This window comes from Sitophilus oryzae, unplaced genomic scaffold (genome assembly GCF_002938485.1).
Source record: "Sitophilus oryzae breed Bouriz unplaced genomic scaffold, Soryzae_2.0 scaffold_535_pilon_pilon, whole genome shotgun sequence".
In the NCBI taxonomy this organism is placed as follows: domain Eukaryota; kingdom Metazoa; phylum Arthropoda; class Insecta; order Coleoptera; family Curculionidae; genus Sitophilus; species Sitophilus oryzae.
Genome location: NW_022147124.1, coordinates 833,472 through 851,565, shown reverse-complemented (window position 1 = coordinate 851,565; position 18,094 = coordinate 833,472). Strand labels below are relative to the sequence as shown.

Below are 18,094 nucleotides of genomic sequence, written 5' to 3'. Positions count from 1 at the left end.
TAATCAAATTTACATTTATTTTAATCGTAGAAACAAAAAATATAATAATATACAGGGTATCCCATTTAAAAAAATACAACTTTGATATTTTTTATTTATTTGGGACACTCTGTATCTTGTAAAAATGTTTTTAAATTGTAGCTGATTGCAAACTAGTCCCGTTTGAATCGATTCCTGTGCGGCTTCGCATTACTATACGCTCCCGAGGTTGCACATTTGGCCATAAAACAGTCGCATCGTGGGCGCTGAGCCTAACAGTTAAAATATTACGTCAAATTTTAGGTTTCGTTTGTCACATTCGCAACCTATGTACTAATTGACGAAAATAATGTATTAGATGCACCAAAAGTTTTCGTCTCTTTGTCATTGTTGAATATATTAAGAGCACCGTTGAATCAAATTCCCACTGTGATGAGTACCTTGGTGCAAGTGAGTAGACATTTATAATAATTTCGCTTGGCGTGTTTTATATTTTGGTACCTATATAGTATGATTGTGGTATGATGGACTAAATCAATGACCTCTAAATAAAGTAGACTCGGCATTTCATTCATAAAAAGAAAAAGATCAGAATCAGACATTCGTTTCTTGTTCTATGCGAGTGGGAACAAGACGGGCTGATCGCAGTCATGAAGGATTCCCGAGAGAATGGCAACGCTGTTCAGAGATCTTGAGAATGTGTGCCAGTGGCGTAGTTACTTTGATTGTAATATATAATTTAATATTATATTCTCGTAAATATGATTTTTGGATACGATATATTGTTGTGCTAGATGGCTCTTCAAATTTTGAAAATGACTACTTCTATACTCCAATCACTTCTATACGAAAATAACTAATTGAAATTATGATATGCACATTTTCATAGTAATATCTGTAAATTGCTCCAGTAGTAATATAATCCATCAAGCGTTCAATGAATACGAGCCGAAGACGACTTTTATAAAACATTTATGTGAATTAATGGTATTATTTTGATTGAAGCAACTGTCGTGACGAATTGCAATTTAATATTAGGTATAAAAATATTACTATTTATAACAACAATAATAAAGATCTTTGTTAAACAAAAGAAAATTTCTAAAATATTTACTTATTTCTGGATCAGTTTCTTCGCGGATAATCGGGACCTTGTACTGAATAAATAATTAACTATTCAATAAAACATATCAAACAACGACGCATTCATCTTTTAAACTATATAATTTTTTTTAGTCTTAATAAACAAAACAAAAAATACATTCCTCTATTACAAAAATTAGGTATACTATCAAAAAAACGGGTCAAAAATGACAATCGGTGATAATTTTGGCAAGGTGATATGTCATGACCCCTACTCTTGTTTATTTTTTAATGACACTTACTGGCAGTAGTACGCCTTAAGGTTGTATTTGATTTTTAAATGGTGTAATATAAATTCGAAATTTTTTTTTTTGGATATCGATTTGTGTTTCTGGAAACGTTCTATCCTTTTATAATTTTTGTAAGTTAATCAGTATTAGTTTTTGACAAGTTTTATGTCAATTTTTAATAAATGTCATCTAGAAATAGACCTCGCCAAAATTATATTCGATTGTTATTCCCAGCAGTCTTTGACTCCGTTTTTTTTTTGATCATATGGTATATCTCTATTGAACATTTTTCGTAATTGTAAAATCTTTAATTTTTTTATATATTTTTTCAACAAATTAATATTCGCATTTGTATACTTGGTTTTGATAATATTTAAATATTATGATCAAGATATTCAATAAAACCAAACGTGACGAAACTAACTTAATTCATTACTTATAACGGTACATTCCAAAACTGTGTGATTTACTAATATTTCCAAAGATTTTTCCTATTTTACCTTTCGGCACCGCACTGATGTAACATAGCCTTACTCACCTTCGAAATCAAACTTCTAGGTTTAAATCGTCTCTATTTTTGCAAATTAAGCTCGCACCATTGTCTTATTGTTTCTGAATAAAATCACTAAAAATAATACCACAAAACACTAAAATATCTGAAAATCACCTCATAAAACATTTCGAAAAACCACATCACATAGGCAACGCCGTAAAACAATTTATGAACGAATTCGAACTGGATGTTTTGTTGGCCGCCTGAATTTAGGAGTGAAGATAGTAAAATGCGTACGTTTTCAGTATCAGCTGGCGTTGCGACGTTGTCGATTGTTTTATGTTAAATTTCTTAAAATCTAAAAATTATAATTACAGAAGATTTAAATAACGGCTAATGCTGATTGGGAGTAGTTCGTGATACTAGGCTACCTTTAATTATTATCGGTTTAAAGTATTCTACGACGTAATCTATACTTGGAATTCCTGGTTTACAATGTGGGTTGGCTATCCCCGGTCGAAGTGGAAATTTGGCATACATGTAATTTTCTAAGGCAATGATGGATTTCGCCAAAATGTAAGTCGCCGGGTCTAATTTATTTCGATGTCATTGGACTAAATATTTTCGCTAAGAAATCCGAGCAAGTGCGAGCACTAGCAAGAAATTTCTTTGGATGGCTTATAGAATTGCACCGCTGTTGTAATCTGTAATTTATTCCTGCTGAGTATTAAGGTTGTCGCTCATTTGTCGGAAACGTTTCGAACCGGAGCGAAACGACATTTTCTGTCGGTTGCCTCTCGCGCGCTCTCTTCTCGGAAAGAGTCAGTTCGTTTCGGATCTGCTTGGTTGACATTTGTGGCAAATCTCTTTTGAAAAGTCTAGGGGTGACACTAGACACTGATTCTAGTATAATTGAAGGGATGGCTGCAATAACCAAGCAGCTCCATTTTAATAAATTTGTGGGAAATGGAAAAAGAGCTGCTCGGTTCTAGCAACAAACCCAGAGCAAGGCAGCTGCAACAAACGTCGCCATTTATGTACTGTTATATTGACAGATTGTTGCAGGAAACGATAGGCCATTTTTTTTAAGAGTAATTCATTAAAAATCTCATTTTCGATAAAAAGTGGAGCTGCCTGGTTATGGCAGCCACTCCTTTAATTATTTTTACAAACTCTAATACTAACAAAGATAGAAGAACTAACAAAATCAATCTCTTATCCTCCATATTGCTTGCAACGGCCAGCACTATTTTATTTCTACGCTCAAATGTACGCTTTGCTTGGTGGACGTTGCCACGACCCACGACGGCCACGACGCGTCGCGTCGGCCACATAATGGGTAGTGTGAATCACAGATAACAGTGGTGTGAATAACTAGCGTCAGAGTCACACTAGTCTACTCGGGTACCCAACAATGCTGCCAAGTTGGAGTAAAAATGAAATTCAAATATTTTTGTTTATGAGAATATAAGATACTTTATAACGAGGTTTAATAAAAAAAACTTTGATGTTTTTTTTATTTTTTTTTTAATAATTAAGACATTATTTTTGTTTTATTTAGTATTCTTATTACTATTAAAAACATTCTAACAAAATAAACCAAATAGCAACAAACTTTGAAATAAACTGTAAAAATAAACGTCTTTAGCTTTCATTGAAAATCAGGAAATTAAGGGTCAACAAACGGCAACGTTGTCGGGTGCCAGAGTTGACTAGTTGGACGTAGACGTATGTTCATTGTAGGCAATTTAAGAACCCTGGTGGCTGGCGCGACGCACGGGTCGACGTGACGGTGGCGGTACGTTTAGCGATAATCGCGTTTTAGCAGTTCCTTTGTAATTTTAGAATTATTTCCTTCGATGAAGGCCTTGTTGTGCCTCTGTTTGTTTCTCCAGTAGACTTTGAGACTTACTTTTTGATTAATGATGTGGTTGAAAATAAAATAGTCTCTGATAAAGGTTTTCATTACTGTTTCGGGGTTTACTTAGTTACAAAGAACAGTAAACTAATACCACAGATAACATATAATCCAGATGGCCATTGCTTACGGAACAGCATGTTTTCGATGAGACAGTTCCCTATTAATGACACAGAGGGCGCCTATAGCCAAATCTAATAATATTTTTAAAACGAACGAATTTGGAGCCACACCACGGCCACGCGATGTGAAGCGACGTAGCCGGTTGTTCACATTTATAAGCAAATTCCCGGTCAAACCCAGGGAAAATGTATATTCGGACTTTAATACTAGACAATTGGATATGAAAATACTAGTCGCAGTGGATGTTTGAAAGTCAGAATTTCTAGATGCATATATATTCTATTTATAGCCATGAAATTTATAATTTAGATTTTATTTTTATTATTTGTCTCTTAATATTCATTAGCTGAAAATAAGGGTAAAGGTTATCTATATAGTAATAAATAAAATTTGGCACATAGGTTCCTTAAGTGATGTAAATGAGCACTAAGAAGGGATTTTTTGAAAATTCGACCGCTAAGGGGGTGAAATTAGGGATGAAAAGCTGCATAAAAATTTGTTAAAATCTGGTTTAAGAGTATGAAATTTTTCACGAGTGCTCCTTGACTGACGTAATTGAACACTAAGGGGCAATTTTTGGAAATTCGCTCGTTAAGGGGGTGATATGGGGGGTACTTTTGTATACAAAAAAAGCATGTCCTAGGACTACGAAATTTTGCACAGAGTTGCCTTAAGTAGCGTAACTTAACAGTTCGATTATACAAAGCGATTTTAGGAAATTCTTCTACTAAGGAGTGAAACTGGGGATGAAATTTTGCATACTTTTTTAAAATTAGTCCGAGGAGTTTGAAATTTGGAAATTGTTAATTAAGTGACGAAAGTGAGTACTCAGAAGCAAATTTTGGACATTCATCCCCTAAGAAATAAGGGATGAAAATTGGTATAAAAATTTGTTAGAATCGGTTTTAGAAGTATGAAATTCTGCGTAGACGTTCCTTATGTAACTTAATTTAACTCTAAGAGGCAATTTTAGGAAATTTTGCCTTTAGGGGGGTGAAATGAAGGGTGAACGTTCTGAAAAAAAATCTGTCCTAGAAGTATGAAAATTTGCACAGAGGTTCATCAAGTGATGAAAGTTATACTCAGAAGCGAATTTTGGGCATTCATCCCTTAAGAAATAAGGGATGAAAATATGTACAAAAATTTGTTAAAATCGGTTTTAGAAGTATAAAATTGTTCGCAGACGTTCCTTATATAAGGTAATTTAGCACTAAGAAGCAATTTTTCGAAATTTTCCCTCTAAGGGGGTGAAATGAGGGGTGAACTTTCTGAAAAAAATCTGTCCTAGAAGTATGAAAATTTGCACAGAGGTTCCTCAAGTGATGAAAGTGAGTACTCAGAAGCGAATTTTAGGCATTCGCCCCATAAGAATTAAGGGATGAAAATTTGTACAAAAATTCATTAAAATCGATTTTGGAAGTATGAAATTTTGCGCAGACGTTCCTTATGTAACGTAATTTAGCACTCAGGAACAAATTTTGGAAATTCGCCCTCTAACGGGGTGAAATGAGGTGTGGACGTTCTGAAAAAAAAATTGCTTGTTATTGCTAAATTACGTTACATAAAGAACAAACAGAATTTCATACTTCTAAACGTTTGTACAAATTTTCATCCCTTATTTCACTCTCTTAGGAGATGAATGTCCAAAATCCACCTGTACAAAATTCCACACTCGTAGGACTGTTAGTTTTAACTAACAATTTATTAAAGTGCAACTATATAAAAATTATACAGGGTGGCGCCTCTGATTCGACTCGGAGGCTCCAAGGAGAACGACCAGTTCGTATTGAAATGAAATTTTGTGAGCATATGTAAGTTAATTCTGCGCACGTTTTAAAAATATAGAGAGTTCTACAGGGTGTCCCCAAAAAAAGTTACACATCAAATTTGTGTTTTTTTGTAACGGAATACCCCCTTTATTAATTAATTTTTAGATTCTAAGAGAAAAATAAAGGTGTATTTTATTAGGGAAGTATATGACTGAAATGTAAGGTTTTAGACTTACTTAAGATTTTGAAGAACAATTTTTAAATTTCAAGAAAAACTACCTAAATTGGAATTTACTCTATTGCACTTTAAATCAAATTAAACCCTGACCCATAAAGTTATACAGGGTGGGGCAAAATTAATGCTGAACATTGGTATAACCTGTATAACTCCTTTATTACCCACCCTGTATAACTCCTTTAGTTTAATTGAATCACCCAGAATATTATTCCGATATTCAATGGGAAATTCATGTCACTTCCAAATACTATTAAAGTTGCCGGCCTACCCCTCAAACAAAGATTTTCCTAGATATTTTCATTTCTATGATTTAGTGTGAATAGATCTTTATTATTTGATAAAATCTAGGGTGGCTGTGATATGTCTGACGTTACTTCAACATAGCTGTCAAATTAGTTAACTTTAGCAACTAGTTATCATTTTGTGTCAGTTCGTCAGTTGAAACAAAAAAAATCTAAGAAATTTTCCGAAAATAGAAACTTATCCTACATCAGAGAGAATTGATATGATTCTCTTAGTTAGCTCCTGATTTTATCTAGTCTGGGCTTTTTTATTTGATTAACATATATCAAATAAAAAAGCCCAGACTAGACAGTGTTAACAAAACTCGACCAAACCAAACCAAACTATTGTCTGAAACTGCATTTTTTTACTTACTAAATATGAATTTTACTTTGTTTTGTTGATCTTTGAAAGGTGTATAAAGTCGAATCATTTTAGATTGGACATTTAAATTTTATGGGATTTTCGGGATCCCGGAATTTAATATCGGGATTTCGGAGATAAACATACACGCCGCCGGGATCCTGGGAGTTCGGGATTTCAGGAAACTCTAGTCGTGAGATTAATGATGTACAGATGCATGTCATGTTGATTTGGAAGTGACAATCGATAAGATTTATCATATAATTTTACATACCTATTAAACGACAGCGATCTTCATTTCCAAGCCCACTCCCATGCCTTTTTTTTCTATCGTACGGTATATTCACTAACTGCATTACCTACTTATAATTTATAACAGTTTATATTCACTGATTCATTTATAATTTGTATCCACTTAATATTACTTGATTTATCCATCGTAAACTTTGCATAGATATAGAAATATAACGATGGACAACTCTTAATGTGTTAAATTATACCCTACGATCGAAAAAAAAACGGCGTCCGATTGGTTTGGAAATGACGATCGATGACATTCCCCATATAATTTTACATATCAAATGACAGCGATCTTCATTTCATAGCCATCGCTGACGCCGTTTTTTTTTCGATCATACGGTATATGGTAAAAGCCATCGATCACCATTTCTAAGGTAACTTAACGCCGTATTTTTACATACAAAATGTGCAAAAAAATTCTATATGAATGAACTCACAATTTTCTATCCACTTTGTACATAAATTAGGATCTCTTGACGCATGAAACTTAAACACATGTACACCTGATTTCCGAGAAATCTCACAATTGTAAAATTGACACTTATTACCAGACATTTTAATAATAATTATCACTAATCGCACAGTTGTAATCAAAGACAGTCAAAGGTATATAGTATATTACCATCACAGATTACCATATATTACCCGGCTTTTAAAATATCCATTAAAAACAAAAAACAGTAACGACATATCTAAATCTTCTATCTTTGTGTGTTTTGCATATGGTTCGTTCCTGTATTATTCTGTGATAAGGGAAGGAATAGAGATTTTCTGTGATAAGTGGTAAAGCTAGGTTTTCATATGTACAAATTTGGCAAACGTTCCAGGAAATTCGGTCATATTTTTATTATAAAATTATTTATCATAAACAAATTTATTGTACAAAAAAAAAAATTTTGAACGTATATTCAAATTTTAAACGTTTCAATTAATAAATAACGTAAATCACTTTTAAATTAAATTTAAGAAAAAAAAAATCAAAATTAATAAAACGTAAATCACTTATGAACAAATCATTATTTTAATTTCAAATTTATATTTCGAAGTTATATTACAAGTTATTTACTGTTGTCTTATACAGAGTATATCAAGACAAATGCGAAACTTTAAGGGGTGTATTCTTTGTTATTTGTCAACATTTTTAAAATAAGCTGAAGAGGTTGAAATAAACTATTTCTAATATTCGTTAATTTGACAAAAAACTGGAGCAACGGTATGGAAAAAATGGTTAGATTTGTATATTTAGAACGTTTTTATGACTTGCAATTTTTCCATTAAATTCATTATTTGAAGTTAAAAAAAAATGTAAATCATTATGTATTGGGACCAAAAAAATATTTTAGCAAAGAAGCTGTTCGCCTTAAAAACAGTTTTATTTTCTACTACTGTAAAATATTTTTACAAACGACATATAAAGATAATTGATCGACAAACATGTTTTAAGCTACCCTTCCTAAATCTTCCTTAAAATAAAAAGATTAACAGATGGGAATACATATTATACCGTATGATCGAAAAAAAAACGGCGTCCAGTTGGCTGGGAAATGGCAATCGATGACATTTCCCATATAAATTTACATTTAAAATGACAGCGATCTTCATTTCATAGCCATCGCTGACGCCGTTTTTTCGATCATATGGTATATCAAATAAAGTATTATTAGAAAAGCTCACTAGATTGTTTTCTAGTAAAAAAGACCTTATTTTGTCACAACAGGTGACATTTTTTTGTTTTAAATCAAGTAGGTTTTAAAAAAACTACAATAGGTAAAAAAGTTTCTAAACAAATAGAATATCCAAATTAATTTATTTCCAATGACAATAATGTGTAAGTTTGTAATTAAAGTTAGTTAATAAGAATAATAGGTGTAGTATATTTCAACATCATTCACTGGTTTTAAAAACATCAAAAAATATGCATGTGTTTTCATAGTATAAATATGAATTGTTCCTTACGTTAGTTCTTATTGATATAAAAGCAAAAAAGTATAAAAATTAAAAGCTGCAATTTTATTAAAAATATGTTATTCTAACACATATTTTTTTAACTGTAATGTTCTAAATTGATCAAAATATAAATGTTATTTTTTTCCTAGGAAAAATAAAACTTCATAACTTAATTTTCATAAATAAATTTATTTCTATTAAATTTTATAGAGCAATTTGTATTACAGTTTTATTTCACATATTTTGTAATACTGCTTCGGTGCAGTGCCCCATTGCTATCTGTGAGTTCATTTAAATTATGACGACATTACTGATCTAGAAGATAAAAATGTACCTAAGTACCTTAATATTATAATCAAAAATGGCTAATTTTGTAAATCATTACCTATAATGGTTAGATGAGTTATGAATGTAAACTTCTTTACGTTGGTTTCTTGAAGTTAGGTGATATTAATTATCTTCGCATCATCATGGGCTCTAATCAACTGTAGAGTATTCGTCAATCAACCTGAAATATGTAATATTATTTACTTTATATTTACGAAAAATTATCATTTTCTTTTTATGAAAATTTTGAGTTAAAATTTAAATGTGATTAGAATAAATATACATCAGTATTTAACATTTTATCATAGGTAATATTCTATATATTACCTGTGATTTTATGCTAAAATGTTTAATTTTGTGAAAATATTACTTACCTATAATATTTAAACGAGTTCCTGAATGTACAATTTGTTTATCACGATGTCAAGTTCTAAATCTTGTATTGGTTGTCTAAAACTGTTTGATTTTGCTTAGTTATATTGTATTCTATATTTTATTAAACAAACTCAAAATAATGTTTATAATTACCTTCATCAGCCTTCATATCATTAAAGTTATTATTATCACTTATCATTATCAGTCATTATGTAGTTATTTGTTCATTTGTTGCTCTGTTTGTTGTTGTTTGTTGTCAAAGATCATTTTTGAGGTTAATCACAGGTTAATGTCATATGAAACTTTTCGCAATTAGGCAACTGGTAAATGACGTGTGACGATAAATTAATAAAATAATAATGAACGTATTAAGTTAAATATTTATATATTAATTTAACATATCTATTTCATGTTTATAAATTACATAATTTTTAATTTGGTATACCTTTAATTTTATATATTCATAATGAATTGAAATATATTTCGATGATTTCGATATAACCACAGATAACATATAATGTGATATAACGTTTGGCAACCACGCAACTGAAGTGCAAGCGACATCTGTGCAAGAGAAGCAAAACCTCCCAAAAAAGTGAGAAAAGATATCTAAAAATTTCAGATTATTCAAATGTCACTCCAATATTTTTCCAAATTGGAGTGAAATTAGGGTGACAATTTTTAACACGTAAGGAGCCATCTGGATTATATGTTATCTGTGCTAATACGATAGCTCAACTTCATAAGACGTACGTTCGCCCCTCTTCCCGCGCTTCAGCTGACAGATGTGACGTCATTGTGGTCCTTGTCATGGTAGTGTGTATTATTGGTTACCTATGGTAAACTTATAAAAATAACAGTTGAGAAATTTTGACTGAAATGCTTCAAATTTTGTTGATTTTAAATGTGAAAAAGGTGTTTTTAAAGTTTTTAGAGCTATAGTGATAAATACGTTCTTTCTGTGTTGTTGTTGTGACTAAATGCTTACTAAGTATGTACCTACGATATTGTTTATTAATTATTTTAAACCAAATTTGGAAGTACTCTAGAAAGAATGGTGATGATGGGATCTGCTGTTCTTGAAAATGCATTATCCGAGTATTTAATACGAATTATACAGTTAATTTTTTATACTGCATACATACATATAAGGTGTTTAAGTAAATAAACTAAATAATGAATGTTTTGCATACGGCAACCAGTAATACACACACTATCATGACAAGGGCTACAATGACGTCACAAAGCGACGAGTTTTCGCATGCACCTGGTAGACACTTTCGGCTGAATGACAGTTCCATTAGGTTAACTGTTCTTGTTCGATAGTAATGCAACGATTCTATGTTCGGTTATTTAATATACATTTATTTTTTCGTTTTCAGACCGCAGTAGCATTAAAAAGAATAAACGCTTTTTTGAATGCGGACGAATTAGATCCGTATATCGAACATGACAGGACAGAAGGTATAGATCTTATTTATCACTCTAGACCGTAGAGGTTGGTTCAGTAAACATGTAAAGGTAATTCTTAATTGGTGCGAAAACTAAAAGAAACTCTGGAATCAGTCGAATTATCTCTGACGCTCAGTTTGGAAGTCTTTCAGTTTTCAGGAGAATTAAGAATTCTCTTATTTGCTTTTACTACATAGTATACTTAGGTGGCATTTCATGTTTTCTTCGATTTTTGAAGTGAAATTTCTTTACGCGTGCTGGGAGTAAAAATTCAAGGCCGTGACGCAGGAGCTAGTGGTAATGAAAAGTTGTAACGGTCGAAAAAAAGTGAAAAGGACAGCCTGCAGCCAGAGCTGCAACAAGTCAGTTTTAAAAACATTGATGATTTGCAAGTTAAGTCAGTAAAATGACTTAAATCAATATAATTACCATCAAGCCAAGACAACCAGATTTCAATTTAAGCACCTTTTTTTAAATGTTAATATTAATTTTCTTGTATTACCCATTAATAGCGATTTTCTTACTAAGTATTATAATATTAATTTATTGTAGGTGCAGATGGGACTAAAACCACATAAAATAAAATGGTTAATTTTCAGAACGACTACAAACACAAAAATATGTTTTTTTATAAAATTTAACCGATTTTGTAGTACTTTATCCATTACAGTTTCTTTATCCATTACAGTTTAGTAGTATCCATTACAGATTAGATGTCATTGAATACATGTCTATTAAAAAGGGATGAAGTGTTTTGATCACTATGTTATATATCGATGGCATAAGCTAAGGGCTGGAGGATTTATTATTTTTTTATTTTACGCGTATTTTTTATACGCGTAATATTACTATAATATATTATTAATTATACGCGTATATATTTGTTACACATAAAACACTATTTTTACGCGTAAAAAATTATTTGTTTTACGCCAAAAACTATTTTTTACGTGTAAAAAAATATTTGTTACACGTATATACAGGGTTGTTCACCACATACGACACGGAGTATTGTAGCTAAACGATTAGATTTTTACAAATTGTAAGTTCTGGGTTCGTTGCAGGACTATTAGAGCTACAATTTAAAAATATTCTTACAAGATACAGAGTGTCCCAAATAAATAAAAAATATGAAAGTTGTATTTTTTTAAATGGAACACCCTGTATATTACTACATTTTTAGTTTCTACGATCAAAATAAAGGTAAATTTGATTAAGGTTTATCACACTTAAACCTGACCGTTTTTGAAATATTTTCAATTTTGTGAAATTGCAGTCAAAATTTTAAGGCTTCATTTCTCCAAGGGTGTCATAGCTTTTAATACTAAATATTTACTGAAGTTTATTTATTGATAAGTTATTAGGTTGCAATAATAAAAATAATACTACCTCATACAGAGTGTCTAAAAATTTATTTTAAATTATTTCTAGCTTTAAACGGCAATAACTTGTTTAATTTCAGTAGAACGCCCTGTATATTTTAGGAGAATCAGATGCACAATTTATATGTCTATCAAATTGTAGTACGCCACTTTTTACCTATCCCTTCAAGTTTTCGTATAAAATGCATTTTCTTATAATTTAGACCTCATTTATCAATATACCCATGGAATATTGACATTTTAGATTGTTTTTAAAGCAACAAATGTACAAAATGTACAGGCTAGTAATATTATCGTTTTTAGCAAAATGATAATATTACTAGCCCATTTGTATGCAAAAAGAAAACTATTTAAATCTTTATAAAAGAGTATACCATTAATTAAATATACCACCATTATTTCCGCCCAAATACTAATTAATTACATACTTAATTATGTTCGTTAATAAATTATTCTAAATAAATGTGGATTTGAATCAGAAATCAATATAATAATAAGTTATGAAAATGAACGTCTCTGTTGTTATAAATAAGCATTTGTCAAAAAATGAAATATCATTTTTAAGGTGTTACTTTTTACCACACTGTTTAATACACATACAAAATTCAGTTTTTTAGTATTTGGAGTAATTATTATTAATCAACGCAAACAGTTAATTAATGTATTTTGAATACTGGAATCATATTAATTGGTCCTCTTTAACAAATATTTAAACAGTTTCTTTTTAATTTTTAATGAAATAAACAAACTATATCGACAATATTAGTATCTGTACTCTTTAAAAATTTGGTACATCTTTAAAAATAATCTAAAATATCAGTATTCCATGGGTATATTGATAAATGAGTTTTAAATTACAAGAAAATGCATTTCCTACGGAAACTTGAAGAGATAGGTAAAAAATGGTATAACACAATTTGATAGACAATTAAATTGTGCATCTGATTCTCATAAAATATACAGGGTGTTCCATTTAAATTAAACAAGTTATTGCCGTTTAAAGATATTAATTATTTAAAATAAAATTTTGGACACTCTGTAAAAGGTAGTATAATTTTTATTATTGCAGCACAATAACTGATCGATAAATAAACTTCAGTAAATATTTAGTATTAAAAACTTTGATACCCTGGGAGAAATAAAGCCTTAAAATTTTGACTGCAATTTCACAAAATTGAAAATATTTCAAAAACGGTCAGGTTTAAGTGTGATAAACCTTTATCAAACTTACCTTTATTTTAATCGTAGAAACTATAAATGTAATAATATACAGGGTGTTCCATTTAAAAAAATACAACTTTGATATTTTTTATTTATTTGGGACACTCTGTATCTTGTAAAAATTATTTTAAATTGTAGCTCTAATAGTCCTTCAACGATCCCAAAACTTACAATTTGTAAAAATCTAATCGTTTAGCTACAATACTCCGTGTCGTATGTGGTGAACAACCCTGTATATAAATTTAAAAAATATTCTTTTAATTTACTTCCTCAACATTTCAAAACTACACTTTTTCAAACATGCCCTTCAATTTAATAGCTGTTAGTAAGAAATTTCACTTCAAATATGCGCACAAAATGCACACACAATTTTTTTTATTTGGCATTTTTTTATATTTGATTTCTCGTTATTCCTTTTAGTACATTTGATATAAATCTTAACTACGGATTTAATATTTCCATTCCATTTCTTGTTTTTCTTTTCTATTTCTATTATTGTTTATATTTTATATCAATTGATATTCCAATAATAATTGATCCTTGCGAAGTTCAATTTTTTCTGTTACAATTTTGGTTTGGCACCTATGTATCCTGTGTTTACGAGGTGTGATTGGAAGAATTATATATACATATAGTTTAAATTCCATTTGTAGATACTCAAAGCTAATTGTGAATATCGTATTTCTTGGTAATACACATTATCATCTCCAAACAATTTTGTAAAATTACATTATTTGTGAGATCATAGAAAATAAAAAATGTCTATACCTATGTGGCGGATTCATCTCTCCAAAAAATCCTTTATGGATATTTCGCCACTGCAAGAAAATCTACAAAATGAAATAGTTATTTTTTGTAAACACTGCTGCATTAATCCAACGGAAGCTACTTGTCAGCAGTTAAGTTTACTGATAAACAAATTTGCCTAACGAACAAAAAAATACTTAACGTTTCGGAAAGTTTATCTCTTTCCGTCGTCGGAAGCAAAAAAAATACAAAGAATAAAGAAAAAACTATTTAAAATATATAAATTCAACTATTCGAGAACACTTTAGCTTTTTATAGACGTATATGTTTAAAAAAACTAAAGTCGCCCATACTAAAATATGTTAATAAAAAGTTGGTAGGCAGTTCTTTTAGTTTCAAAGAAAAGGAATTTTCCAATTTTGGCCCGCGATTATTTCCTCTATCCGCCACCTGGGGTCGCGTCCGATGGGAGTTTTGAGTTCTCCACACGGATTTTCTCAAAAACGGACTACGGAAGCACGGAATATATCAAAAACTGCGATTTTGACTGATTTTGATGTTATTACAAATTTTGTTGCAAATATTATTCCTAATCTTAAATTGAAAACCGCGTTTCGCTCCTCCTCCTAGGTGCCTTCTCTGTTGAGGTTGGCGATTAGTATGGCGTATGACTCTCTGTCCAGAGCTTGGTGAATAAGAGTGTTTCCGTCGGTGTGGGTCCAATCTCTTATGTTACGTAGCCATGATTTCTTTTTCCTCCCTATGCTACGTTTTCCATCGATTTTTCCTTCTATTATGAGCTGTATTTCTTCATATTCTGAGTGCCGCATTATAAATGTCCAAGGTAGGAAGTCTTTTTGATTTTAATTGTGCCTGTTAGGTGTGGACGAGTTTTCATTCCGTCTAAGACGTCACAATTTGTTGTTCTAGAGGTCCAACTTATCCTCAGCATCCGACGATACATCCACATTTCAAAAGCATTAAGGCGTTTGATGTCTTCTTGTTTTAGCGTCAAAGTTTCGCATCCATATTGAAGTAGGGGCCATATATAACATTTTAATGTTCTTACCCTCGTTGGTATACCTATTCTGGGATGGCACAAAAACTTCCGCATGTTGAGGAAACCAGCCCTAACTATTTCTATTCTTCTTCTGATTTCTTTAGAGTGGTCTAGCTGGCTGTTTAATTCCCTGCCCAAGTAAATATAACTCCGCGTGGTTTCTAGATGGACGCCGTTTACCATTATGTCGGTATTTTCATTGTCTTGCGGATGTCTGTCGAAAATCATAGTTTTTGTCTTGGCGGTGTTAATCTCTAGACTCATCCTGATACTTTCTTCTCTCAGTTTGTCCATTAGGGTTTGCAGCTGGTCTTCGGATTCTGCTAATACCACGGTGTCGTCTGCATATCTTATATTGTTTATAATTTTTCCATTTATTTTAGCCCCTTCTGGACAATTTTGAAGAGATTTTCGGATTATATATTCGGCATAAACGTTAAACAATAATGGTGACAATATGCATCCCTGTCTCGCGTTTCGCTAGCTGCTGTAATTTTGGAGTTACGATATTTTAAAATTTTTATCCCCCTCCCATACCCCCTTACCAACCCCTCACCCCCATCAAAAACTAATGGCCAGATCCTCGGATGCCACAGTATTTTTGTGTCAAATTTGGTTAAAATCGGTTTAGCGGTTTTTGTTTTATCGTGTTACAGACGGACATACAGATACCAAGAAAATATTTTGTATTTAGGTCATTTATGACCCAAATAACCCATTTTGAGTGAAATTAATTTTTTTTGGCGATCTTAATAGCCTACCATACCTGTTGGCATGGTCTGCTAAAAGTAGCTGTTGAACTTTTACTGTTTTAGTCTTAGGCAAATCAGTGAATGTGAACTTTTAGTAGTAATTGTTAACAATCACTGATTTCCAAGTTTTACTGTACATATACAAGGCTACTATACTATAGAACATATACAAGGCTACTAGACATTTAAAAACCGTATACCATTTGTGTTTAACATTACACGGTACCTTCTGATGCGGCGACCATGTATGTATTTTTTTGGCAAGCGATCATTTGATCAAACGAGTTGATTCGGGCCTCAGTTGATTATGGTTTAACTTTTGGCGTTCAAGTAATGTTTTTAAAATGGCAGCAAGTAGTTGATCAGAATTTTCTGGGAAGTTTATTAATATTTATGAAAAATATGAGTGTAGGGTGTATTTGAAATACGCTGAATCCAAAATATCCTGCTAATCTCCTAACATCTTGCCAGGTATCTTACCCCTTGTCACTTAAGGGATTTGATTTTATGGATAACATCTATTTCCTGGGTCTTTGGTCGTATGCACTCTATTCTTTTACGGTCTCTCTTGGTTTTTACAATATTGGGTAACTTTTTACATAATCTCCAGGATTTCCTAATTGTAGTTTAGGTGTTAAGTTAATATTAGATTCACTATAAGTAGATCTGTAGCTAATCCATTTTTTTGACCCAAATTCTTCTCTTATGTCTAGTTTTTACGGAATAAGCTTTCCGTCAATTCTATTACCAACATTTCGGCAGTTTGAAGTAGAGCCTTACGCACTAATCGCCATTGTAATGACTAGGAATATGAATGATTTCATGACAGTCGAATTTCTGTGACTTCATCAGTTCTCCTGACTCGTGAAGACGCGTTTCTCGAATAATGTATACGAAGAAATATGCGCAGTAGCTAACATGCGATAGAATAGTTAGTTTTTGTTGAGCCAGTTTTTCCAATCACATCTCAACTAAACGTACATGCGTTCCTATAAAGTAACTGTCTCATTTTTAGGTGCTCCAATAGTAGTGGAAAATGGTACTTTCAGTTGGGGAGAGAAACCTATTCTTAAAAACATACATTTCAGAATCCCGAACCGTTCCCTTACAGCTATCGTAGGGCCGGTAGGATGCGGAAAGAGCTCTTTGATTAGCGTTCTTTTGGGTGAAATGGATAAAGAGTCTGGTAGGGTTAACTTGTACGGCGATATTGCTTACGTACCGCAATTGGCTTGGATCCAAAACGGAACGGTAAAGGAGAACATCATTTTTGGTTCGGAATTTGATAAAAGAAGGTACAAAAAAGTTATCGAAGCATGCGCTCTGGAACCCGACTTCGAAATGCTCGCTGATGGAGATCTTACTGAAATAGGTATTTTAGTTAAATAGAGTAATCCCTTATTGTAAGCAAATTATTCCTGTAATAAATGTTCTCAATAAACTCTGCGGATTATATGGGATTACTGTAAGTCCATTTAAAACAACTATTATCAATAGCTATATCTTCTCTATAGGTGAGAAAGGTATTAATCTGTCTGGAGGTCAGAAACAACGAATAAGTTTAGCCAGAGCGGTGTATAATGACGCTGACATTTACTTGCTGGACGATCCATTGAGCGCAGTGGACTCACATGTAGGAAAGCACATTTTCGAGCAAGTCTTAAGTTCAACGGGTTTGCTGAAGAATAAGGTTAGAGTTTTAGTAACGCACGGTATAACATATTTGCCCAAAACCGACCGAGTTCTTGTCATGAAAGATGGAAGGATAACTGAGAGCGGAAGTTACAAAGAGTTGTTATCAAAAGGGGGAGCCTTTGCCGAGTTTCTTATGCAACACATCAGCGAAGAAAATGTAGACGAGTCAGGTAATTTTTAAGTATTGTAAAATGTTTTTATTTCATACTGTATCGTAAAACACACCTTTACATATTTGATTTAGATTCAGAAAATAAGGTTTTACAGAAATACTGCCGTAATTAGTAAAATGGCCGTA

At 31.8% G+C, this 18,094-nt stretch overlaps 1 protein-coding gene and 1 long non-coding RNA gene across 5 annotated transcripts in view; one reads left to right on the top strand and one right to left on the bottom strand.

The window, feature by feature from the left end:
- The window catches only part of LOC115886905 (multidrug resistance-associated protein 1-like), a 67,111-nt gene that overhangs the window by 23,862 nt on the left and 25,155 nt on the right, over window positions 1-18,094 (top strand). For all 3 annotated transcript variants that reach the window (XM_030906228.1, XM_030906229.1, XM_030906230.1), the window contains exons 9-12: window positions 283-429; window positions 10,870-10,951; window positions 17,117-17,473; window positions 17,616-17,966. In XM_030906228.1, the coding sequence (XP_030762088.1) occupies window positions 283-429; window positions 10,870-10,951; window positions 17,117-17,473; window positions 17,616-17,966 (937 nt within the window). The remainder of the gene's footprint in view (window positions 1-282; window positions 430-10,869; window positions 10,952-17,116; window positions 17,474-17,615; window positions 17,967-18,094) is intronic.
- LOC115886906 lies at window positions 8,627-9,737 on the bottom strand. 2 transcript variants are annotated; one of them, XR_004050960.1, is made up of 4 exons: window positions 9,641-9,737; window positions 9,487-9,568; window positions 9,171-9,293; window positions 8,627-9,119 (listed from the first exon to the last, which is right to left on the bottom strand). It is a non-coding gene; the product is annotated as an uncharacterized LOC115886906 (long non-coding RNA). The 2 variants fall into 2 exon arrangements; XR_004050959.1 differs by having other exon boundaries at window positions 8,627-9,100.